The following is a 27,979-nucleotide window of genomic DNA, read 5'->3' on the forward strand; positions in this document are numbered from 1 at the left end:
AACAGGAGGGGGCATTGATTAGCCTGATCATATAAACGCATGGACACACTACATCAAAAACTTCCCCAAGTTTTTCCCACACTGGGTTGGCGTAGGGACACATTCCTCCTCCCAGCCTCTAGGTGGCGCACAAGAGGCGCCGGATTGGCACCACCATTGACCAGCAACTCTTATTGGTTAAAGGCCATTAGCGCTAGTAGCCAATGGCTGAGGATGTTGTTGGGTTGTCCTGGTTTCTGACGGCGTGGAAGGAGCGGTGGGTTAAGAAGTGAGGAGAATACGCCGGAAGAACTCAGCAGGCCAGGCAGCATCCGTGAGAAAAGAGTAGCCAACGTTTCGGGCCGAGACCCTTCATCAGGAATGTGTTTTGTGTTTTGTGTTAAGAAGTGAGGAGGACGAGTTAAGGAGAAGAGCGGTGGGAGGCAAACCAGCAAATTGCCCTCATCTCCTGCCGCTGTGGAACCGTAACCCGACCGGGAACGGGGCGAAGAGACCGACGGGCGCAACGTTGGAGCCTGCGGTCGGGCCTCGCCCTCCGGTGCTGATTGGCCGATCAGGTGAGAGTCCCGCTCTTGATCGGTTTTTCAGCCTGTCAATTATGTTCGTGGTCCCGCCCCCGGGCCATTGTTTGAATTATATTTTTATATTATTGTGTATTTCAAAGTAAATTTATTATCAAATTACAGATATGTAATCATATACAACCCTAAAATCGATTTTCCTGCGGGAATTCTCAATAAATCCATTAACCACACTAGACTCAATGAAAGACCTCACCAAGAGGGCGGATGACTAGTGTTCAAAAGGCAACAAACTGTGCAAGTGTAAACAAAGGGGAAAATAATAAATTAATAAGCAACAAATATCGAGAACGTGAGATGAATACCATAAGTTGTAGGGAGAGTTCAATGATACGACCTTTAAATATTCCAGAAATACGTAAATACAGAACTTTCAAGTCAACATTTTATAACAAGTACTATTTCTTACATGACCTTAGCGTTAATACATCACTTATTCTTTTACAAACTTACCCCTCCTTTTTATTCTGGCGTCTCCCCCCTTCCTTTCCAGGCTGAACTGTCGACTGTTCACTCTTTTCCATAGACGCTGCCTGACCTGCTGAGTTCCTCCGGCATTTTGTGATGTGTGGCTTTGGAGTGCTAGCATCTGCAGAATTTTTCTTGTGTTTAAAAGTTAATTCTGTAGTTCATCGTTTATTTTACACAAATTTTAACTAATTTGCGTCCGACGGAAGGTGGAATCTGAACTGAGACCCTTTCCCACAGAGCCTTCAGGTTTTTGTCTTAAATGTTGTTATTCACAAAAATTGTAGATTTAAATCTTTCCTATCCAGGATGCACTTCAGTCTTTGAAGCACGCACTTGACCCTGAAAGCCTCTAGAGAGCCATCAGACACTGAGGCATGGACAGGGGGACGGACAGACAGACATACTTTATTGATCCCGAGGGAAATTGGGTTTCGTTACAGTCGCACCAACCAAGAATAGTGTAGAAATATAGCAATATAAAACCATAAATAAATAATATTAAGTAAATTATTCCAAGTGGAAATAAGTCCAGAACCAGCCTATTGGCTCAAGGTGTCTGACACTCCGAGGGAGGAGTTGTAAAGTTTGATGGCCACAGGCAGGAATGACTTCCTATGACGCTCAGTGTTGCATCTCGGTGGAATGAGTCTCTGGCTGAACGTACTCCTGTGCCTAACCAGTACATTATGGAGTGGATGGGAGTCATTGTCCAAGATGGCATGCAACTTGGACAGCATCCTCTTTTCAGACACCACCGTCAGAGAGTCCAGTTCCACCCCCACAACATCACTGGCCTTACAAATGAGTTTGTTGATTCTGTTGGTGTCTGCTACCCTCAGCCTGCTGCCCCAGCACACAACAGCAAACATGATAGCATTGGCCACCACAGCCTCGTAGAACATCCTCAGCATCATCCGGCAGATGTTAAAGGGCCTCAGTCTCCTCAGGAAGTAGAGACGGCTCTGACCCTTCTTGTAGACAGCCTCAGTGTTCTTTGACCAGTCCAGTTTATTGTCAATTCGTATCCTCAGGTATTTGTAATCCTCCACCATGTCCACACTGATCCCTTGGATGGAAAGGGGGGTCACCGATGCCTTAGCCCTCCTGAGATCCACCACCAGCTCCTTAGTCTTTTTCACATTAAGCTGCAGATGATTCTGCTCACACCATGTGACAAAGTTTCCCACCGTAGCCTTATACTCCGCCTCATCTCCCTTGCTGATGCTTCCAACGGCTGAGGCCAACCGTGGTGGCAGGACTTGTGAAAGGTCACATCAAATAGACCAACCAAATGGTCCCCAACTGACCTGCCACCCCTCCCCTTCTCTCTGCCTGGAACACACAAGGGTGAGGAGAGTGAGGCAGAAATCAGAATCGGGTTTAATATCAGTGGCATATGTTGTGAAATTTGTTGTCTTCACTGCAGCAGTGCAATGCCATACGTAATAAATATAGAGGGGAAAACTGAGTTATTATGTAATATATATATAAAATTAAGTTAAAATAAGAAGTGCAAAAAAAAAATTTAAAACGTAGTGAGGTAGTGTTCACGGGTTCCACGTCCATTTAGGAATTGGATGGCAGAGGGGAAGAAGCTGTTCCTGAATCACTGAGTGTGTGTCTTCAGGCTCCTGTACCTCCTTCCCGACAGTAGCAGTGTGAAGAGGGTGTGCTCTGGGTGGTGGGGATACTTAACGATGACGCTGCCTTCCTTGAAGATGCCTTGGATACTACGGAGGCTAGTACCCATGATGGAGCTGACTAGTTTTACAAGTTTCTACGACTTACCTTGATCCTGTGCAGTAGCCACCTCCATACCAGATGGAGATGCAGCCAGTCAGAATGCTCTCCACAGTATATTTGTAGAAGTTTTCAAGTGTTTTAGGTTACAAACCAAATCTCCTCAAACTCCTAATGAAATATAGCCACTGTATTGCCTTCTTTACAGCTGCATCGCTACGTTGGGACCAGGTTAGATCTTCAGAGATCTTGACACCCAGGAACTTGAAATTGTTCACTCTCTCTACTTCTGATCCCTCTATGAGGATTGGTATGTGTTCCCTCATCTTGAAGCTCTTTTGTTTTGCTGACTTTGAGCGTAAGTTTGTTGCTGCAACGCCACTCGACTAGCTGGTATATCTCGCTCCTACTAGAACATGAGGAGTATCCCTTTGAAATAGTCAGACTGCAATTTCTTACCGTCCATGTAAATGTGCGAACACAGACTCCTCACAGCCCAGGAGACCGTGAACCAAATTAAAAACCTGTTATCTAGCAGAGCTCTATAGAACATTCCAACACTCTCTATCTCAGGTCCCTGATGTAAAGGGGAGGGGGGGGGGGGGGTTTACCAGAGGTGGAGACAAACACTGGGAACTCCCTGCCCGGTAGCAGAAGAACTACCTTGCCTTGTCTGAATGGCAGACGAGAGAAAGGAAATGTGCAGGAGCAGCGTGGAATGGCATGGAGCGCGGTTCCAAGAGACCAATCACGTTGGAACGTAGAACAGTACAGCTCAGGAACAGGTCCTTGGCCGACAATGTCGCGCCGAGCCGAGTAACTTAGTCGTCAAATGGCCAACTAAACTAATCTCTTGTGCCTGCACAAATCCTTCCATTTTCTTCATATTCACGTGTCTGTCTAGACGTTTTGGCCGTCACCCCAGCGAGCGAATTCCACTGCTCTCTGTGTGAAAATACCTGCCTTACATCTCCTTCGAAATTACAGTGATTTCTGTTTAATTGGGACACATCGGGGCCAGTACATTTTGGACCAATTAAGCGGCTGCCCCGATCAGCTGAAGTTTCATGGATGTAGTCAAAAAGGTATTTTAAATACCGTTTAACTGAGTACCAATTACTGAATTTAAATGAAATACAAAACAAATTGGATTCTTGAGGTTATTATAGCTGAGAGTGATACTGGAGACAATCTCCTCAAATAGCCTCTGACAATCAAGTCCAGCTCCTGGCCTTCACGTGTGGCTTAGCTACTAAGCCCAGCAGGACTGTTTTGATTGACAGGAGAAAGGGGCAAAGGTGGATTACTGATGCCTTAAAACCAGCCGCTTTGGGCATATGGGGCTCATCAGCTGCGGTTGGCAGCTCGACTAGGAGAAGGAAAACTCTGATCTCAAACCTCTGCTGCCTCGCAGCTGTACCCACTCACGGGGAAGGACTTGGGAGTAAACCTCGAGGGGAAAAATCCGGAGCTGGAGTTCCTAAGGCAGTCCTACGTTGAGCTCAATGCTAACTGGCAACTCCTGCGACTCTACTGGTACCAAACTGTTTCAGTCTTTGCCGTTCCTTTGGGCTCATCAGATGCATGCAGAGGGGGAGCTTGCTACATGGGCAACAGCTGCTCTCCATATCGTACTGCGCTAGCTTTGCATATCTAGACAGCGAGGACGCAACATCCATGGTCAACTCTGACCCACTGAGGCCCTCCTCACAGAACAAATTAAAACTCTACTAACAGTACCACAGTACTATAAAACTGTATTAGTTCCTAATAGTTATTGATGGAGGAATTCATCCAGTGTTTGCAGTGAACAAAGTCAGCACAGGAAGCTTATGTAGATAATGAACTGCCTTCATATAACACTATTAATGATTGGATTTCCCCCCCAATTCTTCACTTTCATTGTAAAATTCAAGATGATTGTCAAAACCTTAATTCTTCGCAGTGCCTAACTTGTTGAAGTAATAAAATCATTTCATTTTCACTCCTGGTCGTTTCTGGCACCTCCAAGCCTGAATGCTTGAAACCGCAGAGAGCAAAACTGTTCCAGATTGTCGTACTGTTTATAACTCGCAAGCGACCAGCGACAAAAATCACTGCTTTTTGAAAACAAACACGTAAGTGACGCTGTTTAAAAACGGCTCACTTGAAGTCTGGTGTAGTGTCGAGTGGCCACACAACATACACGCTGCTGATGCTAGTTAGAAAATGTTTGGTGATAGTCTTCTGCCCCAATTAAGTGGCATAGTGGAATCCTGGTTCTTTTCTTGTTTTGTTTTTGTTCTTTAAGAGTTATCCCAAATAAATGGCTTCCCTGATTCACTAATGGGCCAATTAACTGGAATCCACTGTAGTTTTCAAGCAACACACACAAAATGCTGGTGGAATGCAGCAAGTCAGGCAGCATCTATAGGAAGAAGTACAGTCGACATTTTGTCCCGAGACCCTTCGTCAGGACACATAGTTTTGGCTGGTGAGGAGAGGAGAGTTTCTGTAGCATGCATGCTCGTAAATCTAAATGATCAAAGACTGAAGTTAGTTCTCACTTCTACCTTCTAAAGAGTTCTATTAGTGTTCGATGGCTTTCTCTGGAGGGAAAATGTATTTGTCTAAGTCTTTTGGGTTATTTGCCAAGGTAAAATACTCTGAATCAACTGATTTGGTGTCAGTGGGTCCACACGTTAGAGCATATTCTGAATTTGGGGTGTATGGCAAAATACTAACTTTAGCAACCAATCTTCAGACCTGAACGTGGACTGTAGATTAAGTTTAAAGTGCAGCTCTGGACAATAGGTTCCTAGAGCTGTTAATTGAAGAACCAGACAATACTGATTAACAACAACACACACAAAATGCTGGTGGAACACAGCAGGCCAGGCAGCATCTATAAGGAGAAGCACTGTCGACATTTTGGGCCGAGACCCTTCGTCAGGACTAACCCTAACCCTAATACTGATTAACATTCTTTTTGGGTGTCTGGAGTGTGGGTGCGAAGAAGGAGGTGTGAAAGCTACAAAGAAAGCATTGTAGGTACAGTGTAAATATAGAATTCTCCTTTGATCTTTAGCATATAAAATGTCACGTAATGTTGGGTTGAGCAGGTCTCTTCCTGTGAAAGGGTCTCAATGCGGTGGCTGTGCCTCATTTTGTGGAATAAAAGACTACTTCATACCTACCAGCTGCATCTCTTGGGTGACTTGGGTTACAGCACCAGAGACGGTTTGTTTGTGTTCCGTCGGGCTGAGCTGGGTCTGTATTTAAAAGACCGATATTGTTTTTGAGCAGGACGATGGCTGAGCTACACATCATCGGACAGCTCGTCGGAGCAAGCGGCTTCCCCCAGCACAGCCTCTTCTGCAAATGGGGACTGCACGCAGGTAAGGCTTTCAATGGCTAACGTAACGGATGCTGTTTAGTGTTGATGCACGATTTATTGATAACACACCTCCAAGTTCAAGTTTATTATCATTTAACCATACCACGTATAGCGCCAAACGAGATGACGTCCCTCTGGACCAAGGTGCACAACGCAGTCCCTATAACTCATACACACAACACGTAAAGTACACCACCAAATGAAACAACATTCCTCTGGACCATGATTCACAACACTGTATGTATAACTCACTCACAACACTTAAAGTAATATTACCACAACTAAATTAACAAATAATAAGGTGCATATACGATACAAGTTTAAAAATTATAACGCTACTGGTGCTTCATATGTGATGAGACCTGGGTGATAGCAGGGAGTCCAGTAGTCTTTCAGTCTGGTGTAAGAAACAGTTTCCCATCCTAACAGTCCTTTCCCTAATGCTACGGGACCTCCTGCCTGATGATGGGGGGGGGGGGGGGGGTGTCGAAGAGATTGTTGGACAGATGGGAGGGATTATTGACAATACGAAGCAACCTGCATATGCAGCACTCCTGATAAATATCTCTAAAGAGTGAAAGAGAGACCCTGATGATCATTTCTTCTTTTTAATGAAGAAAGATAATAATTTCATTTCTTATAGTCTCTTTGGGTGGTGGGGTGGAGATGCATCTCTACCAAAGGAGGTGTAAGGCACTCCTTCCCTCCGCTAGCCTGCAGCATGTAGCACCTGCTTAGCCTCACACCCCCCCCCCCCCCCCCGCCCCCGATCAGGGTCACGTGAAACCATGGGAGCAGGTGGTGGATGGTCGTACGAGCAGCCGGTGCAGATCACAAGTCCTGGTTATGCGACCACTGACGCCAGGCAGACAATCTCTGAAGAGTATTGATAACAGCTTGTAAGGTCTTGTAAAGACACTGCCCAGAAGAAGGCAATGGCAAATCACTTCTGTAGAAAAATTTGTCAAGAACAATCAGGTCAAAGACTGTGATTACCCACATCATGCAACACAGCACTTGATGAAAGCTTGTGACAACCTTGGGTCAACAAAATTTCTTGTCAGTGAAGTAACTTTGGAGATGTGCAGTTGTTAAAGCAAACTGCAAAGCCTCACACTTACATTTCTCAACTGGGTATTCTATCTAGTTCTTTCAGAACCTCTCCCCTCTCTTGCTCTTTGCAACGGACCACCTCAAGAACTACACTGCTCCAGTTCAAACTGCCTGCACTCTCTGCTCAAATATGAGGACAGCTTTTGTCTTTGGAGAGGACGACGATGAGGACTGACTTCACAGAGGTTTACAGGGCGGACAGGTTGTGGCGTACAGGGCGGACAGGTTGTGGCGTACAGGGCGGACAGGTCGTGGCGATACAGGGCGGACAGGTCGTGGCGATACAGGGCGGACAGGTCGTGGCGATACAGGGCGGACAGGTCGTGGCGATACAGGGCGGACAGGTCGTGGCGTACAGGGCGGACAGGTCGTGGCGTACAGGGCGGACAGGTCGTGGCGTACAGGGCGGACAGGTCGTGGCGTACAGGGCGGACAGGTCGTGGCGTACAGGGCGGACAGGTCGTGGCGATACAGGGCGGACAGGTCGTGGCGATACAGGGCGGACAGGTCGTGGCGATACAGGGCGGACAGGTCGGGGCGATACAGGGCGGACAGGTCGGGGCGATACAGGGCGGACAGGTCGGGGCGATACAGGGCGGTCAGGTCGGGGCGATACAGGGCGGTCAGGTCGGGGCGATACAGGGCGGTCAGGTCGGGGCGATACAGGGCGGTCAGGTCGGGGCGATACAGGGCGGACAGGTCGTGGCGATACAGGGCGGACAGGTCGTGGCGCACAGGGCGGACAGGTCGTGGCGCACAGGGCGGACATGTTGGGGTGATACAGGGCGGACAGGTTGGGGTGATACAGGGCGGACAGGTTGGGGTGATACAGGGCGGACAGGTTGTGGTGATACAGGGCGGACAGGTCGGGGCGGACAGGTTGTGGTGATACATGGCGGACAGGTTGTGGTGATACATGGCGGACAGGTTGTGGTGATACAGGGCGGACAGGTTGTGGTGATACAGGGCGGACAGGTTGTGGTGATACATGGCGGACAGGTTGTGGTGATACATGGCGGACAGGTTGTGGTGATACATGGCGGACAGGTTGTGGTGATACATGGCGGACAGGTTGTGGTGATACAGGGCGGACAGGTTGTGGTGATACAGGGCGGACAGGTTGTGGTGATACAGGGCGGACAGGTTGTGGTGATACGGGGCGGACAGGTTGTGGTGATACGGGGCGGACAGGTTGTGGTGATACGGGGCGGACAGGTTGTGGTGATACGGGGCGGACAGGTTGTGGTGATACGGGGCGGACAGGTTGTGGTGATACAGGGCGGACAGGTTGTGGTGATACAGGGCGGACAGGTTGTGGTGATACATGGCGGACAGGTTGTGGTGATACATGGCGGACAGGTTGTGGTGATACAGGGCGGACAGGTTGTGGTGATACAGGGCGGACAGGTTGTGGTGATACGGGGCGGACAGGTTGTGGTGATACGGGGCGGACAGGTTGTGGTGATACGGGGCGGACAGGTTGTGGTGATACGGGGCGGACAGGTTGTGGTGATACGGGGCGGACAGGTTGTGGTGATACGGGGCGGACAGGTTGTGGTGATACAGGGCGGACAGGTTGTGGTGATACAGGGCGGACAGGTTGTGGTGATACAGGGCGGACAGGTTGTGGTGATACAGGGCGGACAGGTTGTGGTGATACGGGGCGGACAGGTTGTGGTGATACGGGGCGGACAGGTTGTGGTGATACGGGGCGGACAGGTTGTGGTGATACATGGCGGACAGGTTGTGGTGATACAGGGCGGACAGGTTGTGGTGATACAGGGCGGACAGGTTGTGGTGATACATGGCGGACAGGTTGTGGTGATACGGGGCGGACAGGTTGTGGTGATACGGGGCGGACAGGTTGTGGTGATACGGGGCGGACAGGTTGTGGTGATACAGGGCGGACAGGTTGTGGTGATACAGGGCGGACAGGTTGTGGTGATACAGGGCGGACAGGTTGTGGTGATACAGGGCGGACAGGTTGTGGTGATACAGGGCGGACAGGTTGTGGTGATACAGGGCGGACAGGTTGTGGTGATACAGGGCGGACAGGTTGTGGTGATACAGGGCGGACAGGTTGTGGTGATACAGGGCGGACAGGTTGTGGTGATACAGGGCGGACAGGTTGTGGTGATACAGGGCGGACAGGTTGTGGTGATACAGGGCGGACAGGTTGTGGTGATACAGGGCGGACAGGTTGTGGTGATACAGGGCGGACAGGTTGTGGTGATACAGGGCGGACAGGTTGTGGTGATACAGGGCGGACAGGTTGTGGTGATACAGGGCGGACAGGTTGTGGTGATACAGGGCGGACAGGTTGTGGTGATACAGGGCGGACAGGTCGGGGCGGACAGGTTGTGGCGATACATGGCGGACAGGTTGGGGCGATACAGGGCGGACAGGTTGGGGCGATACAGGGCGGACAGGTTGGGGCGATACAGGGCGGACAGGTTGGGGCGATACAGGGCGGACAGGTCGGGGCGATACAGGGCGGACAGGTCGGGGCGATACAGGGCGGACAGGTTGGGGCGATACAGGGCGGACAGGTTGGGGCGATACAGGGCGGACAGGTCGGGGCGATACAGGGCGGACAGGTCGGGGCGATACAGGGCGGACAGGTCGGGGCGATACAGGGCGGACAGGTCGTGGCGATACAGGGCGGACAGGTCGGGGCGATACAGGGCGGACAGGTTGGGGCGATACAGGGCGGACAGGTCGGGGCGATACAGGGCGGACAGGTCGGGGCGATACAGGGCGGACAGGTCGGGGCGATACAGGGCGGACAGGTTGTGGTGATACAGGGCGGACAGGTCGGGGCGGACAGGTTGTGGTGATACATGGCGGACAGGTTGGGGCGATACAGGGCGGACAGGTTGGGGCGATACAGGGCGGACAGGTTGGGGCGATACAGGGCGGACAGGTTGGGGCGATACAGGGCGGACAGGTTGGGGCGATACAGGGCGGACAGGTCGGGGCGATACAGGGCGGACAGGTTGGGGCGATACAGGGCGGACAGGTTGGGGCGATACAGGGCGGACAGGTTGGGGCGATACAGGGCGGACAGGTCGGGGCGATACAGGGCGGACAGGTTGGGGCGATACAGGGTGGACAGGTCGTGGCGATACAGGGCGGACAGGTTGGGGCGATACAGGGCGGACAGGTTGGGGCGATACAGGGCGGACAGGTTGGGGCGATACAGGGCGGACAGGTCGGGGCGATACAGGGCGGACAGGTCGGGGCGATACAGGGCGGACAGGTTGGGGCGATACAGGGCGGACAGGTTGGGGCGATACATGGCGGACAGGTCGGGGCGATACAGGGCGGACAGGTCGTGGCGATACAGGGCGGACAGGTCGGGGCGATACAGGGCGGACAGGTCGTGGCGATACAGGGCGGACAGGTCGGGGCGATACAGGGCGGACAGGTCGTGGCGATACAGGGCGGACAGGTCGTGGCGATACAGGGCGGACAGGTCGGGGCGATACAGGGCGGACAGGTTGTGGTGATACAGGGCGGACAGGTCGGGGCGATACAGGGCGGACAGGTCGGGGCGATACAGGGCGGACAGGTCGGGGCGATACAGGGCGGACAGGTTGTGGTGATACAGGGCGGACAGGTCGGGGCGATACAGGGCGGACAGGTCGGGGTGATACAGGGCGGACAGGTCGGGGCGATACAGGGCGGACAGGTCGGGGCGATACAGGGCGGACAGGTTGTGGTGATACAGGGCGGACAGGTCGGGGCGATACAGGGCGGACAGGTCGTGGCGATACAGGGCGGACAGGTCGTGGCGATACAGGGCGGACAGGTCGGGGCGATACAGGGCGGACAGGTTGTGGTGATACAGGGCGGACAGGTCGGGGCGGACAGGTTGGGGCGATACAGGGCGGACAGGTCGGGGCGATACAGGGCGGACAGGTTGGGGCGATACAGGGCGGACAGGTTGGGGCGATACAGGGCGGACAGGTTGGGGCGATACAGGGCGGACAGGTTGGGGCGATACAGGGCGGACAGGTTGGGGCGATACAGGGCGGACAGGTCGGGGCGATACAGGGCGGACAGGTCGGGGCGATACAGGGCGGACAGGTCGGGGCGGACAGGTCGGGGCGATACAGGGCGGACAGGTCGGGGCGATACAGGGCGGACAGGTAGGGGCGATACAGGGCGGACAGGTTGTGGCGATACAGGGCGGTCAGGTTGTGGCGATACAGGGTGTACAGGTTGGTGTGTACAGGGTGGACAGGTTGTGCCGGACAGGTTGGGGTGTACAGGGTGGACAGATGAACGAACTTCAGCTTTTCTGTTTGGAGAGTTCGAGGATGAGAGGTGACTTCATGGAGGTGTACAAGGTGATAAGAGGCACAGATTGAGTGGACTTTTCCCCGGGGTGGAAATGGCTACTCCGAGGGGGCATAATTTTAAGAAAAGTATAGGAGGGGATCTCAGTGGTTATTTTTATTACACAATGTGGTGGGTGCATGGAATGCACTTCCAGGAGCGGTGGTAGAAGCAGATACATTAAGGGATGTTTAGAGATTCTTTGATAGGTGCATGGATGAAAGAAAATGGAGGGCTATGTAGGAGGGAAGGGTTGGATTGGCATTCGGGTAGGTTAACAGATCGGTACGGTATCCTGGGCTGAAGAGCCTGTGCTGTATTGTTCTATGTTCTAAAGACTGTGGTACAGTGGCAAACCTGCATCCAACCCTAGAGAAGCATCTTGGACAGATGGGAAGCTTGGAGTGAGTGCAGAGAGAATTTACTGGAACATCCTGTGTTAGTTCTACTTCAAAGGCATAAAGTTCAGGGAAAACAGTCCGTTCATGGTGATCATGGTCAAAGTTGTTCTTGGCAACTTCTTCCACAGAACTGGTTTGCCGTTGCCACCTTCTGGGCAGTGTCTTTACAAGATGGGTGACCCCAGGCATTATCAATACTCTTCAGGGATTGTCTGCCTGGTGTCTAGAGTTCTCAAAACCAGAACTTGTATGACCATCCACCACCTGCCCCCGTGGTTTCACGTGACCCTGATCGGGGGCTGAGCAGGTGCTACACCTTGTCCAAGGGTGACCTGCAGGCTAGCGGAGGGAAGGAGCACCTTACACCTCCTTTGGTAGGGACATATCTCCACCCCACCATCCACTAAGTAAGTTCATGAAAAACATTTCAATGAGGTTTGGAGGAGAAGCTGGAAAGGTAAATGCAGCTGGGGTAAGAGGAGTTACATTGTGAAATTGTCCAGCTCACCATCACCATCATCATACCATGCCTTGACATAGACAATCATGATCTTTGGTAGTTTTTTCTTTCTATTATCATGTATTGCATTGAACTGCTGCTGCAAAGTTAACAAATTTCATGGCATATGCTGGTGATATTAGAGCTGATTTTGATTTGGAAATTATTAACTCACTGCAACGCACCTTGGGTTGTTTCTCAGGGCACAGAAGACTATATAAATGTGAGCCATAACATCCCACGGTCTGCACCTTGCGGTGCGGAAGCATTATCATTAAACAACAGAACAAAGTGTTCATTGTCCACGGGAGTGCAACAGCTATTCTGAGCAGAGATTTTATGACTTGGCCAAGCCGTCAGCCGTGAAGAGTGGATTGAGAGATGACAGCGATTACTGCTTTTTTTTTAAGGAATTTGGAGGGACTTGGACTGTGTACTGACAAGTTGCTTTACCTACTGCAGAAACAGGGACATGCCCGTGCCTGAAGTTGAGCAATTTCAAAGCTATTCTGCACAAATACTACTTTGTGCCAATCTACAGAGCAGGCTGCCTTAGAGATGCTGGCAGCAGTTAACCATGATTCTTGTAAAAATGCAAATTAAGGTTCGGGAGAACGCATGCTCTGGGATGCAGCACACAAATACGATAAATTTCAGGCACATACTATGAGGAATGCTGCATTTGGGAGATTCGTTAAGCTCTGTCTTTTCTCCCACAGTCCGGGTCTGTTGCACACCAACTGCAAAGTGATCCAGGATCATTAGGGAATATTCTGAGGGATAGAATTAACCTACATTTGCAAAAGCAGGGAACAATCAGGGGGAGGTGCTGTCTGATTAATTTGACTTTTTTTTTGCAAAGGTAACTAGTTTATATTGCTAGCCTTCAGTTTTCTGCATTTTCTTTCTTGTTTCCAATTGGCGGGTTGGGGTTCTGGGTGGGCGATATGTTTTTGTGCGAGGGAAGGGTTGGGGATTTGTGTCTGATGTTATTGTTTTTTTCTGTGTGGGCGATCTGTCAGTTTTTGTGGGGTTTGGGGCTTTTGATGCTATTGTCACTGATTTATTTTTGCGAGGGAAGGGGTTAAGGGTTTGATGTTGTCACATATTTTTGCTAGGGACAGGATTAGGAGTTTGATGTTATCATCAGTAACCACAAAGTACACTGCAGATGCTGGGGTCAAATCACCACATACAAACAAGCTGGAGGAACTCAGCAGGTCGGGCAGCATCCATGGAAACGAACAGTCAACTTTTCAGGCCAAGACCCTTCGTCAGGACTGAAGAGGGAGGGGGCCGAAACCTTGACTGTTCGTTTCCACAGATGCTGCCCGACCTGCTGAGTTCCTCCAGCTTGTTTGTACGTGTTGATGTTATCATCACTTTTATTTTGCGAGGGAGGGGTTCGGAGGTTTAGGGTTTAATGTTCCATCCTCCATTTTCCGTGTTGGCGATCTGTTAATTTTTGTGCGAGGTGGGCGGGTGGTTTGGGGTTTGCGATTTTACTTTCTTTTTCCTTTTCATGCTGGGAGGGGGTTGATGTCCTCTTTTCTGGATTTCTTGGCTATTTGGAGAAGACAAATATCAGAGTTGTACATACATACTTTGACAGTGAAATAAACCTTTGAATGTTTAAGAAAATAGAAGTTCATAAGACACTGGGGCAGAATTAGGCCATTCTGCCCTTTGAGTCTAGTCCGCCATTCCATCATGGCTGATTTGTTACCTCCCTCAACCCCAATCCCCTGCCTTCTCCCTCATCTTTGACACCCTGACTAATCAAGAACCTTTAAACCTCCACTTTTAAAAATACCCAATGACTTGGCCTCCATTGTCATCTGTGGCAATGAATTCTGCAGATTCCCTCCACTCTGGCTAAAGAAATTCCTCCTCATCTCTGTTCTGAAGGGATGCCCCTCTATTCTAAGGTTGCTGTGTCCTCTGTTCCCTGACTTCCCCCTCTATATGAAACTATCGATGAGGGCAGTGCAGTTGATGTAGTCTACATGGACTCCAGTGAGGCCTTTGGCAAATTGGATCTAAAGGTGGCTTTGTGATGGGAGGTAGGGTGGTGATGGTAGTTTACGCTTGTGATTAGAAGCCTAAAATTAGTGGTGTACCACAGGGATTGGTGCTTGAATTATTACTGTTTGTCTTGTGTAATAATGATCCGGATATGAACTTAGGAGGCATGATTATAAAGTCTGCAGATGATAGAAAAATTGGTATTGTCAATAGTGAGGTGGATAGCCTGGGGTTACAGAACGATTTTGATAATCTGGTCAGCTGGGTGGAGCAGTGGCAGAAGGAATTTAAAACACAAAATTCTGCAGATGCTGGAAATCCAGAGCAACACCCACAAAATGCTGGAGGAACTCAGCAGGTCAGGCAGCATCTATGGAAAGGAATAAACAGTCGACCTTTCAGGCCAAAACCCTTTTTGGGGGAGGACGGCAGAATAAAAAGGTCAGGGAGGGGGAGGAAGAGGAGGAGGGCAAGCTAGAAGGTGATAGATGAAGCCAGGTGGGTCGGAAAGGTAACGGGTTGAAGGAGAAGGAACCTGATAGGAGAGCAGACCATGGGAGAAAGCGAAGGTGGAAGGGCATCAAGGAGAGGTGATAGGTAGGTGAGGAGAAGAGGTAAGAGGCCAGAGTGGGATTGGAAAAAGAGGGAAGTAGGAGGGGAAAGGGGGGTGGGGAGAGAGAAAGCAGAATTACTAGAAAGAGAAATTGATATTCATGCCATCAGGTTAGAGGCTACCTAAGAGGGACTTCATCTTGGGGGAAGAGAAGACCATGGACCAACATGTTGGAATGGGAATGACGATATGAATTAAAATGGTTGGCCAGAAGGAAATTCCACTTTTGGCAGATGGAGCGGAGGTGCTCGACAAAGCGGTCCATCCTGATAATTGTGAGGCGGTGCACTGTAGGAGGTCTACAATGTATTTTGTGAAAGGCAGGTCCGAGGTATTGATGGAAAAAGAGACCTGTGTGGGTTTATCCTTAAAAGTGGCAGCACAGATACACAAGATGGTCAATAAGGTTTGTTGAGAGTTCATTAACATGGGAATAGAATATAAGACCATGGGAGTATTGGTTAATGCAATTACTTTATAGCACCAGTGATCACTGATCAGCATTTAATTCCCACAGATGTTTGCATCTTCTCCCTGTGATTGTGTGGACTCCCTCTGATTACTCCGGTTTCCTCTCAACGATATTCCAAAGTCGTATGGTTAGAGTCAGTAAGTGGTTGGCACCGGAAGCATGGGGCGACACATGCAGATCACCCCTGGCATAATCCTTGCTGATCTGATTTGACACAAATAATATTTGCTCGATTTCGTCTAGGCCGGCTGGTGGCGTAGTGGCATCAGCGCCGGACTTTGGAGCGAAGGCTCCCGAGTTTCGAACCCAACTGGCCCCCTCCCTTGCACGTTTTTCATCCGTGCTTGGCCTCGTAAAAATAAGAAAGCCTGCTACAAAAATGCCGTCACAACAGCGTCCCGATGACTCCACTCGGAGTTACAGGCTTTCTTCTTCTCTTCTATATCACTTACATGAGACAATTAAAGATAATATTTAAATCTTTAATCTTTAGAAAAGTGAATACCACGTCTGGTCATCGTGTTATAGGGAGAATGTGAATGCTCAGGGTGCTTCCTGGGATGGAGTGTTTCCGTTCTGAGGAGGGACGGGGTAGACTGCTTTTGGAGTGGAGAAGGCCGAGAAGAGATCTAATGAAAGTATACTGAATTGTGAAAGGTGGATGGAGAAACCTTTCTTCAAGACAGATATCTAAGCTTTGCTTTAAGGTAGGGGTCCCCAACCATGGACCTCTCACCTAATGGTATTGGTCCATGCCTTTCTTTAAAAATAAAGGCTGTGAACTCCTGTTTCAAGATGAGGCATAAGAGGGCATCTGGAGAAATTTCTTTGCACCCAGAGGGTGTCTTACAGTCTGGACACACTGCCTGAGAAGGTGCTGGAGGCAGATGCTCTTATAACACTCGTAAAATATTGGAACAAGCACCTGATTAATGAATTGGAGATACAGCATGGAATAGGCCCTCCCAGCTCTTCAAGCCCCACCGCCCAGCAACCCCTGACAACCCCAATTTACCCCCAACCTAATCACGGGACAATTTACAACAGGGGCTCCCCACCTTTTCTGTGCCATGGAGCCTTACCATTAACTGAGGGGTCCGTGGACCCCAGGTTGGGAACTCACTGAGTAACCTGCTATCTGGTACATGTTTTGGACCTTGGGAGGAAACTGGGGGAAAATCCACACATTCCGCAGGGAGGACATACAGAGGCTCCTTGTAGAGGATGCCAGGATCGAACTCGGAACTCTTTGGCGCCCGAGCTGGGATAGTGTCGAGAAACTGCTACTCCTCAGTGGCACCCGCACTTGAATTGCAAAGAGCTGGCAGGCTGTGGACTAAGTGCTGCTGGACTGGACTAGTAGAGATGTACACTCGGTTGTAAGCCTGGTGTACAGTTAGGCCTGCTACATTCAGCGTCGTTGCCAATAATATGCCTGCCTGACCCATTCAGTACTTAAAGCAGCGTTTCTAAATTCATTTTGTACAGGAAGGGCCTGTTACTTTCCAATTGACTCTGTGGTTCTGCTAACAAGATAGTGAAAGGAATGTGAAATAATAGTGAAATGTTTGCTGTTTTTGTTTACTCCCTCTGACAATCCCCATGCTAACAGAGTAACCAAGTCCAAATTCTGGGTGCTGTATTTACGATCGACTTCCTTCTCCCTGTAGGGTGTGCTTGGAAGCTCCTGTCTGGTTTAAAGGAAGGGCAAACACAGGTGGACAACCCAGTTAACAAAGAAATGACTTACTGGTCCCATCCTATTGATGTGCACTATGCAACCAAAGGTCTTCAAGGTAAGTTGCTTTTCCCCCCCAGTTGAATTTTGTTTATGTCTTGTTAACTCTGGGATTATCAGAGAGCACTCCAGGAGGCTATTAAGCCTTTCTTTCTGCTTATCTCAGAGGTGAGACCTTTACTAAGGTGGTCACACCCAGAGTGCAGGCTTCAAAAGTTCAAAATAAAGTTTATCATCAGAGTACATGCATGTCGCCACATTTTCCTGTGGGCATAATAAGCAACAGTGACCGTAAACAGGATCAATGAACAACAAACTGTGCAAATGCAAATATATAATTAGCAATAAGTAACGAGAACATGAGATAATGAGATAGAGACCTTAAAGTGAGATCATCAGTAGTAGCTACGCCAGAAATAGAATGAGTGTAATTATCCGCTTTTGTTCAAGAGCCTGATGGTTGAGGGGTAGTAACTGTTCTTGAACCTGGTGGTGCAAGTCCTGAGGCTCCTGTACTTTGTACCTGATGGCAGCAGCGAGAAAAGTGCACGGCCTGGATGGAGAGGATCTTTGATGATGGATGCTGCTTTTCTACGGTGATGAGACCCTTCATCAGGACTAACTGAAAAGAAAGATAGTAAGAGATTTGAAAGTAGGAGGGGGAGGGGGAAATGCAAAACGATAGGCAGCAGAATAGGGTTGAGAGGAATAATAGATCAGCCATGATGGTGAAGAGAGTCAATGGGTGGAATGCCCTAATTTTGCTCATATTTCTTATGGTTATATCCTCCTCCAAGAGGATCACAACCATGTTGGGTTTGGAGGCTTGCATGCCTCGGTGACCCGGGGAGCTATGTTGGCTGGAGTCGGGACTTTATACCTTGGCTCTTGGTAGGGTCACCCACACCAAACAGGTCAAAGGGTAGAGGCCAGGCTAAGAGTGGTCCAGATTCAGGGGATGAGCTCGGGGCTAACAACCCTGACCAGTAAAACAAAATTGTTAGGAAACCAGCAATGAAGAATCCTTCTATATCTGTGTGCAACATTTTTCCTGAATCTCCACCTGGGACTTGTGTGACTGAGTAGTGAAAACCGAGAGGAAGTGACTGAAGTCCCCCAGAAATGGAGGACCTTCATTACTGCCCTAAATGGCAGTGGTGTAATGGAAAGTAATAATGGTTATATCATACCTATAGAAATATAGTCACACAGAATGGAGACAGACCCTTTGGGCTTCCATCTCCATCTCCACCATACATTTACCACCACTTGTTCTGTAACCTTCTGTTCCCTGGTGATTTAACTGTGCATGTAGTTACTTCTCAGCTGTTGTCTCCATCACCAACCTCAGGATGTTCCAGGTTCCAGCCATCTTCTTCCTGAGATCCCTTCTAATGTTATTTACCAGATCCCAATTTCTCCTGCCCCAAACCTCTCCCCTCTACTTTAGGCACCTCTGTTGGGGTCAGAAGACCCTGATGGGAGTTATTTACAAGCTCCCTAACCTTAACCCATATGTCTTTGGAACGTGGGAGTAAACACCTGGAGGAAATCCATGTGGTCACAGGGAGAAAGTACTTCCAGCGGCAGGAATGGAACCAGGATGTGGTCTACAAATTGCAGTGGGAGATGGAAAAAGCATGTTGAAAAAGCCAATGTTACGTTAGTCGTGGGAGATTTCAATATACAATTAGATTGCAGAAAATCAAGTTAATACTGGTTACGGGGAGAAGGGAGGAGATCAGGGCTGAGAGGGAAATGGATCAGCCATAGTAAAATGGCAGAGCAGACTCGATGGGCCAAATGGTCTATTTCTGCTCCTATTATCTTGTGGCTAGCTCTCCTACTAACTCCCTATCCGGGACGGCACAGTAACATGGCAGAAGTGCAATGGTTTTACAGCGCCAGCAATCACTGATTAGGGTTTCATTCCTGCCGCCACTGTAAGTACGTTCTCCCCGTCACCCCATGGGTTTCCTCCACATTCCAAAGACACATGAGTTAGGGTCAGCAAGTTGGAAGTGTGGCGACTCTTGCGGGCTGCTCTCTGATTTAATTTACATTTCACTGTGTGTTTCATTATGCATGTGACAAATAAAGCTAATTTAATCGAATCTATGATCAACATTCTCCACGAGGACCACAACCTTGTCATGGGGTTTGGAGGCTTGCGTGCCTCAATGACCCATCATCTAGAGTCTTGGTAGGGTCAACCATGCCAAACAGGCCGAAGGGTAAAGGACAGGCTAAGAGTGGTCCACCGGTCTTCCAGGTTCAGGGGTTCAGCTCAGGGGGTACAGGGATTCCATAACAAAATTGTTACCGAAACAGTAATGAAGAATCCTTCAATATCTGAGTGTGGTGGTATTCCTGAGTCTCTACCTGACTGTAGTGAAAATCGAGAGGAAGCTACTGACACGATGAATGAAGCCTGAACACCGCCAGAGATGGAGGATCTTCATTGCTGCCCTAAACACCAGTGGAGTAACAGGCAGTAATAAAAAAAGCTCCACATAATTTTGTGCATCCCTATTACAATTACCCCTTCCAGGGATTTCTCCAGTCCCACTTTTAAAGTATATGGTGAATTTACTTCAGGTGGTATTTTATTGACCGTAATTCGCTGTCAAATGAATTCTCTCCTTCACCCCTTTGTTTCCTTGGAGAATTAAGTTTGTATTGTTGAAACGCTGACCATCCCATCATTGAAAACTTTTCTCTCGATTTACACCCTTGGTAATTTGCATAGGGGTGGCAGGGTGGAGATGGGTCTCTACCAAAGGTGCTCCTTCCCTCCACTACCATGCAGGTCACCCTTGGGCAAGGTGTAGCACCTGCACAGCAACTGTCCCCCTCCCCGCTCCAAATCAGGGTCACGTGAAGCTGTGGGAGCAGTGGATGGCCGGTGCATACCACAAGTTCTAGTTATGTGATCATTGCCGGCGAGCAGACAATCTTTTGAAGAGTATTGATAATGGTTGGGAGGGGGTCATCCATTTTGTGAAGACACTGCCCAGCAGAAGGCAGTAGCAAGCCACTTCTGTAGAAAAATTTTCCAAGAACAATCACGGTCAAGACCAGAATCACCCACGTCATATGGCACATAATGATGATGGTGATGATGTAATTTGTATGTCTCTCTTGGGCAGCACATTGGCACGGTTTGATATTGACTCTGGTGGAGTTTGAACTTCTCCCTGTGACTGTGCGTGTTTCTCCTACGTCCCAAATTGGCAGGAGAATCAAGGTGGCGTTGATGGGCATGCGAGAGGGAGAGGGAAAGGGATGGGAATGTTCAGAGAGCTGGCAAAGACTCAATGGACTGACTGGGTTCATACTTCATAAGTTAAAATCTCCCCTTTCTCCTTTGTACTTGGGTCTAGATTTGTGGCTGGACATGGCTGGGCCTCCACTCCACTTTCCACTATTCCCTGTAACTCTCAACTTCCTTACAGACTAACAATCTATCTTGGCTGTAAACGTATCTGTTCTTGATCTGTTCTCTACAGCTCTTGGAGTAGAAAATTTCAAAGACGTAAACATTTGAGGGAAGAACTTCCTCTCATCTCAGTCTTAAGACCATAAGATATAGAAGAAGAATTAGACCATTCAGCCCATTAATTCTGCTCCACCATTTCATCATGGCCAATCTATTTCCCCCTCAACCCAAATCTCCTGCCTTCTCCCCATATCCTTTCATGTCCTGACCAATCCTAATCTATCAATCTCTGCCTTAAATATACCCAATGACTCAGCCTCCACAGCTGCCTATGGCAAGGAATTCCACAGATTCACCACTATCTGGCTAAAGAAATGCCTCCTCATCTCCATTCTAAAAGAACGCCCTTCTACTCTGAGGCAGTGTCCCCTGGTCTTAGACTCTCCCACCATAGGAAACATCCTCTCCACATCCACTCACTCAAGGCCTTTCATCGTTCGATAGGTTTCAATGAGGTCACCCCTGATTCTTCTGAATTCCAGTGAGTAGAGGTCCAGAGCCATTAAACACTGGGTGAACTCTAATTTAATTTAAGTATTCCACTTGATTCCCTCACAGCACAGAACTGTTCTCAGCAATGAGTTGTGCTCAAATCTGTCAAAGGGACTAATTGGATAATGAAAACAAAATCTAACTTGTAGCTTTTTTTTTGCAGCTACTGCTTTGCCAAATACAGCAGTCTGCTGGAAAATTTGTCCCTATTCCCCTTATTCACACAGTGCTACATAGCTCGTTGTAGGTTCAATTAAACTGATTGAATTATGTAATTGATTAGTGGTTAATGAGCTGTTGTCCAGACAGGCCTGAGGGAAAGTTTGCAATCTTGTTTCCCATTCTGACAGAACAAAACCAGCAGAGAGAAAAGGTTAATTGAATAAGACAAAGCAAGTGAAGCTTTTGCCAAGTCATGAGTTTTGAAGTTCAGGTCTTTCTGCTTGTCAGAGCCAGAACAAGGGAGGAGAGAATGGGAAGGATTGTTGGAGAAAGGGAAGAAGGGAGCTTGCTGTTTGGAAAGGAAAACCTTGTGGCAGTTAATAAGGGAAAATCACTGCAGGCGCCTCATAGAATTGTAAAAATGCAGCTGGAGGCCATTGGGCCCATCACAGCCATGCCAACAGTTCAAAGAGCCACTGCAAATCCCATTCTGCTGGCCACTCTGTCTGTTCCTTTCTGTGCCCTGTGGTACATCGGGTGGCAACCTTGCCATCTCTTCAGCACTTTTGTCTTTTTTTTAAATGAAGCCGAGTTGTTAGATCAACAGAGCCAGCCGGATTTGAACCCAGGACCACTCTCCTCGAAGTCCGGTGTGGATGCCGCTACACTGGTCAACTGCTGACCACTGTGTACACATTTTTATTTTAAACAGGGGTTCAGTTCCTCTTTTGGAAAATTTCATTGAATCTGTTCATAGAGTCATTAAAAAAAGTACAACACAGAAACAGGCCATGCCAACCCATTTAAACTGCCTACTCCCATCAACCTGCACCAGGACCATAGCCCTCCATACCCCTACCATCCATGCCCCTATCTAAATTTCTCTTGTGTTGAAATCGAGCTCACGTGCACCACTTGCGCTGGCAGCTTGTTCCACGCTCTCACGAGTGAAGAAGTTTCCCTTTATGTTCCCCTTAAACTTTTCACCTTTCACCCTTAACCCGTGATCTCTGGTTGTAGTCCTACCCGACCTCAGTAGGAAAAGCCTGCTTGCATTTCCTCTATCTATATCCCTCATAATTTTGTATACCTCTCATCACGAAAGACCTTGAATCATTTCCTCTACATCGTATTGTGAAAGAAAATCAGTGTCCTTACTACTTTCCCCTTTCTATTGGGATCTGATTTGGTGTAGAAGTTACCCAGTGCTTATTGTTCTGATGTACAGCTCCTGACTGGCGGTATTCTTTCTCAGACAGGAACCACCTGAGACCATCGGTGCCTTGAGCCTGCTTTTAAGATCATCCCTGCTCCACACTTAACACCTTTAGTCCAAACCCCTGAACACCAGTTGGTAGACAAAAATCTCCCAATCTTAATTTTTGAAATTATCATAAGACCCAAGTGTTCCAAACTGGGTGTTTCCTAATTTCACCTCAGAAGGGACCTGTTTTCAATGCTTCCACTCAATGTCCCGTTCCTAGACTCTGCCACCAGTCGAAAGGATTCCTCGCCATTTGTCTTCTAACTTGAATTCAATTAAAGTTTAACTGTCATTCAACCATACATGAATAGAGCCAAACGAGACATTGTTACTCTGGGGTCAAGGTGCAAAACACAGTACCAACAGTTACTCGCAGCACAAGGTGCACATGTAATATCGCAAGCACAAATGGTATCACAATCACGTCTGAAACTCGCGCCATCTATCTGCAGTTGACCACAATAGGGTTTGTCTTCTGCCAAGCGACGACTGGGGGCAGCACCGACTCCAGCCTAGATGCTACGCCGTGCCGCACCGCCCCCGGTGGAGCGCACCGTCTTCCACACCTTCCTCACATCTGCAAGAATTTAGCAATTTGCTACTGCTTGGCTTCCTGCATTCGAAAGATGGCCTGGGCTTGTTCCTGCTCTGCTTTGGAACACAACAATGGAAGAGGTCACCTGGCCTTTCAAGTCTGTTTTGCCTTTCAACAAGGCCATAACTGGTCTGTGATCTAACTGTAGCTCTCCAGCTTAAGTTTCACTATTGTTGGTTATCAATTAGATTTAAACTTACTGCCTGTTACACCACTAGGGCAGCAATGAATGTCCTCCATCTCTGGCGGTGTTCAGGGCTTCCTTCATCGTGTCAGTAGCTTCCTCTCGGTTCTCACTGTAAGTCATGCAAGTCCCGGCTGGAGACTTGGGAATACAATCTCACATTCCAAAGCAGAAGGATTCTTCATTGCTGTTTCCGTAACAATTCTGTTTTACCAGTCAGAATTGTTATACCACAGCTGATCCCCTGAACCTGGAGGACCGGTGGACCACTCTTAGCTTGGCCTCTACCCTTTGACCTGTTTGGCCGGGGTGACCCTGCCAAGAGCCAAAGCGTAAAGCCCTGACTCCAGCCAACATTGAGGTATGCAAGCCTCCAAACCCAACAACAAGGTTGTTGTCCGCTTGGGGGATTCGATTTAAGATTTATGAATGAAGTGTCCATTCATTAGGGAACTTGTTATGTAAATGAGCTAAGGGGAGGGACCTAGCGGGTAAGAGGTGCTGTATTGTGGATGCCGACTTCCCCATAAGTATAGTGGGCAATGTGGATGCACGGCCACACCCTTCCCCAAAAAGCAGTCAGATTTCTGTGCGCGTCTCTTGTGTGACAGGAGAGGGTAATGATTGACCTAGGGTGCCTCCTTTCCTGGTTGAAAGCTCACTGTGGCATTGTTTTGAGTGGGTAGGGAAGAGGGTGCCTGAGGTTCTGTGTCTCAGCAGCGGTTGGTACGTTTTGGAGGGGAGGGAGCCATAAGACGAGGAAGGAGGAATCGTCACCTCAGACAGCAGACTGACTCTGTTTCTCCCGCAGGCTGGCCCAAGCTCTTCCTGCAAGTGTGGCATCAGGACTCCTTTGGCCGGAACGAGCTCTACGGCTACGGTTTCTGCCACATTCCCAGCAGCCCGGGCTTCCACCAGCTGGACTGCGTCACCTGGCGGCCCCTGGGCACCTGGCAGGAGCAGCTGTCCCAGATGTTTGTTGGCGGCGGCCCCCAGCTGAAACACAGCGACCTGATCTACACCGGGGCCGACCGCTACCGGCTCCACACTGTGGCCATGGGCAAGGTCCACCTCCAGCTCAATATCATCCTCCGCAACTTTGACCGGTACGGGGTGGAGTACTGAGCGGCGAGCTGGTGCCATCGCAGGGTGAGGATGTTGACCGGGCGCGAGGGGGGTTCTCCGTATGTTTCTCCTGATGCCTCTTGTCTGCCTCGTGTGCAAGACCCTCCTGCCAAACATGGCACACAGGCACGAAATAACAGCGAGTACAGGCCATTTGGCCCTTCTAGTCTGCTCCGTCATTCAGGAAGATCGGGGCTTGTCGGATCTAGTCTCGTCTCTGCTACCGTCTGATTGCCAACTCTGCTTTAAAGGTTTGCCCACCTCAAAATCCACAGCTCTCTTGGATCGATAATTCCTGATTCATGATCCTGAGAGAAGGACTTCCTTTTCCAAGACACAGGAGCAGCATTAGACCATTTAGCCCGTTGAGTCCTTTCCACCATTCAATCGTGGCTGATTTATTTTCCCTCTCAACCCCATCCTCCTGCCTTCTCCCCGTAACCTTTGACGCCCTTACTAATCAAGAACTTATCAAGCTCTGCTTTAAATATACCCAATGACTTGACCCCCACAGCCGTCTGTGGCAATGAGTTCTGCAGATTCACCGCCCTCTGACTAAAGCAATTCCTCTTCTTCTCTGTTAGGGGATGATTTCTATTCTGAGGCTGTGCTCTATGGACCTAGACTCTCCCACTATCGGAAACATCCTCTCTCCATGCACTCTATCTAACCTTGCAATGTTTGGCATGTTTCAACGAAATCCCCCCACTCATTCTTTGAAACTCCAGCGAGTACAAGCCCAGAGCCATCAAACACTCCTCACGTGTAACCCTTTAGTTCCCGTCATCATTCTTGTAAATCCCCCCTCTGACCCTCTCCAGTGGCAGCACATCCTTTCTCAAATACAGGGCCCAAAACCGCTCACAGTACTCCAAATATGGTCTGCCCAATGTCTTAAGAGGCCTTAGCACTACATCTTTGCTTTTATAATTGAGTCCCCGGGAAATGAATGCTAATATTGCATTTGTCTTCCAACTTCACGTAAGGGGGAATTCCTTACTCTGAAACTACGCTCCCGCACTCCAATTCTAGACTTTGCTACCGCAAATTACATGTCACGTACGATAGTGAGAACAAACCTGATTCCAATCGTAAACATGAGAATTCTCTGGATAATTACAAGTTCAGGATGATGAAAATCTTGAGCCACACACACAAAAGGCTGGAGGAGCTCGGGGCAGCACAGTAGCGTAATGGTTAGCGCGACGCTTTATAGTGCAGACGACCCTGGTTCAATTCCCGCCGCTGCCTGTAAGGAATTTGCATGTTCTCTCTGTGATCGCGTGGGTTTCCACCGGGTGCTCAGGTTTCCTCCCACAATTAACAGAGGGTTAATTGGTCATTGTAAATTGTCCCCATGTTCAGGGGAAGGGTCTGTTCTGCACTGTATCTCGATAAATGAATAATAAATCAGACAGCACAATAAGTAAGCAGTTGTCGTTTCAGGCCGAGATCCTGAAACGTCATGACCCAAGACGTTGACTGTCTATTCTTCTTCATAGATGCTGCCTGACCTGCTGAGTTCCTCCAGCAATTTGTGTGTGTTGAATCTGATTGTGGTTCTCCTCAAGATAAAATATCCTCTTGTCCTTCTCTGAATATTGTACATATCATTCAGAGGACCACTCTTAGTCTAGCCTCTACCTTTTGACCTGTTTGGCATGGGTGGCCCTACCAAAGCACGAGGCCCTGACTCCAGCCAACACTGAGGCACGCAAGCCTCCAAACCCAATTACAAGGCTGTGGTCCTCTTAGAGGATTCGATTTAAGATGTAAAAAAGAAGCATCCATTAAGATTGACTCTCCTCACAAACTCCAGTGGGTGAAGCTCGCTCTATTCCTCAAATGTCTTCCTTGAGCTTCCTGCAGTACAAGGATATCCCTCCTTGAGAAAGGATACAAAATGAAAATTAAAAAAAGATGCTGGGAATCCTTAAATGAAGGGAACACTCAACTGATCAGGCAGCATCTGTTGAGAACAAACCATAGAGCTCATGTTTCAAGTTGAATTTAAAAACTTGTAACTAACTTTTGTTTTCTCTAGTTCGGATGAAGGATATTTGATCTGATATATTAATTCTGTTACCCTTTCTGCGGAGGCTGAGTGTTTCCCGCATTTTTTTTGCTTTTGTGTGCGGTCTCATTATTGTAAATTTACAGACAGACTCTCTACTCCTTGCAATAAAAGTTTTTGCCTTGCTGAAATGGGCATTGATGAGCCTGTGCCCAGCATACCAACCATTGCTGTGGGCTGGGACACTTGGCGTTAAACTGACACCAGTTCGGCTCCCGTCTGCTTGTTGCACTTGTAACTGCAGGTTGGAATGCTTCGTGTCAAATCCTCCCAAGTTGCTGAGTGATCATATCGCCTGTTTGGAATATCGTAGGCTTTGTGACTGACCCCAGCAGAGTTGGTAGCCGGACTGGATGCAGATGTTGGAGGAACATCACCAGGTGTTGCTTTGCATGGCTCCGTGATCTCAGCTAGGGGCTTTGTGAGTTGTGGCCAACTCATGTTATTGACAATTCCGAAGCCAAACAAGCAGCTGTGTGATTTTTTTTTTTGTTTTTTTAAATCCTCCCCAGTGATGTAATCGAACTGAGGATGACTCTTCCCACCAGCTGGCACAGGTGGAAGACATCCTTTGAGGTGAGCTGCATGAATGGTGCCCGGGGGCTTCATTGAGAGGTGTGTCTGTGGACATGTACCCCCTTGTCTGTGGGTCCACAATTAATTTCTGCAGTGGAAGTAAATACCAGAGGACAAGTAACACGGTAACATTACTTTACCACACACAGTCAGGCTCTGACCATGATATCATTCAGAAAAACAATCAATATTGTGACCAAATAAGTGGCAAGGAATGATTTTGCACTCAAAGCAACCAAGTTCTTTTCTTCCCTTCTGATTTCTTCCCCTCTCTCGCTCACACTCTCCTTCCTCTCTCTGTCGCTCAGATACACTGGTGCCCCCTTCCCCTCGGTCTCCTCCTTGCCCGCGCTCCCTCCTCCCTTTGTTTTGGGCAGCACCAGGCTCATTGTCTCTATCTGTGACTGATCTGTGCAGTACAACCGTATACCATTTTATACTAGAAATTTATTCCTCTGTATAAATGTATTTTATAAAATATGAGATTGATATCTGCATTGTATTGTGTGTAACTAAATAAATACTGAGTCTTTTTTTAAAACATGGATTTGTTTGAAGGGTTGAAGGACTTGTGAAAGACTGCGGGGCACTGTTCAGTTTTTAGTGTGAGAACCTCGTTAAAATCCAAACTCAAGCCA

At 48.6% G+C, this 27,979-nt stretch overlaps 1 protein-coding gene across 1 annotated transcript; it reads left to right on the forward strand.

The window, feature by feature from the left end:
* Positions 1 to 27,882, forward strand: b9d2 (B9 domain containing 2). Its single transcript, XM_073029293.1, has 5 exons — positions 1 to 557; positions 6,078 to 6,169; positions 17,303 to 17,428; positions 24,378 to 24,715; positions 27,278 to 27,882. Exons 2-4 carry the CDS (start codon positions 6,082 to 6,084, stop codon positions 24,689 to 24,691), a joined length of 528 nt encoding a protein of 175 aa, XP_072885394.1. The 5' UTR covers positions 1 to 557; positions 6,078 to 6,081; the 3' UTR covers positions 24,692 to 24,715; positions 27,278 to 27,882.
* The last annotated feature ends 97 nt before the right edge of the window (positions 27,883 to 27,979 follow it).

The sequence above is a fragment of the Hemitrygon akajei genome, chromosome 25 (genome assembly GCF_048418815.1).
Source record: "Hemitrygon akajei chromosome 25, sHemAka1.3, whole genome shotgun sequence".
Classification (NCBI taxonomy): Eukaryota; Metazoa; Chordata; class Chondrichthyes; order Myliobatiformes; family Dasyatidae; genus Hemitrygon; species Hemitrygon akajei.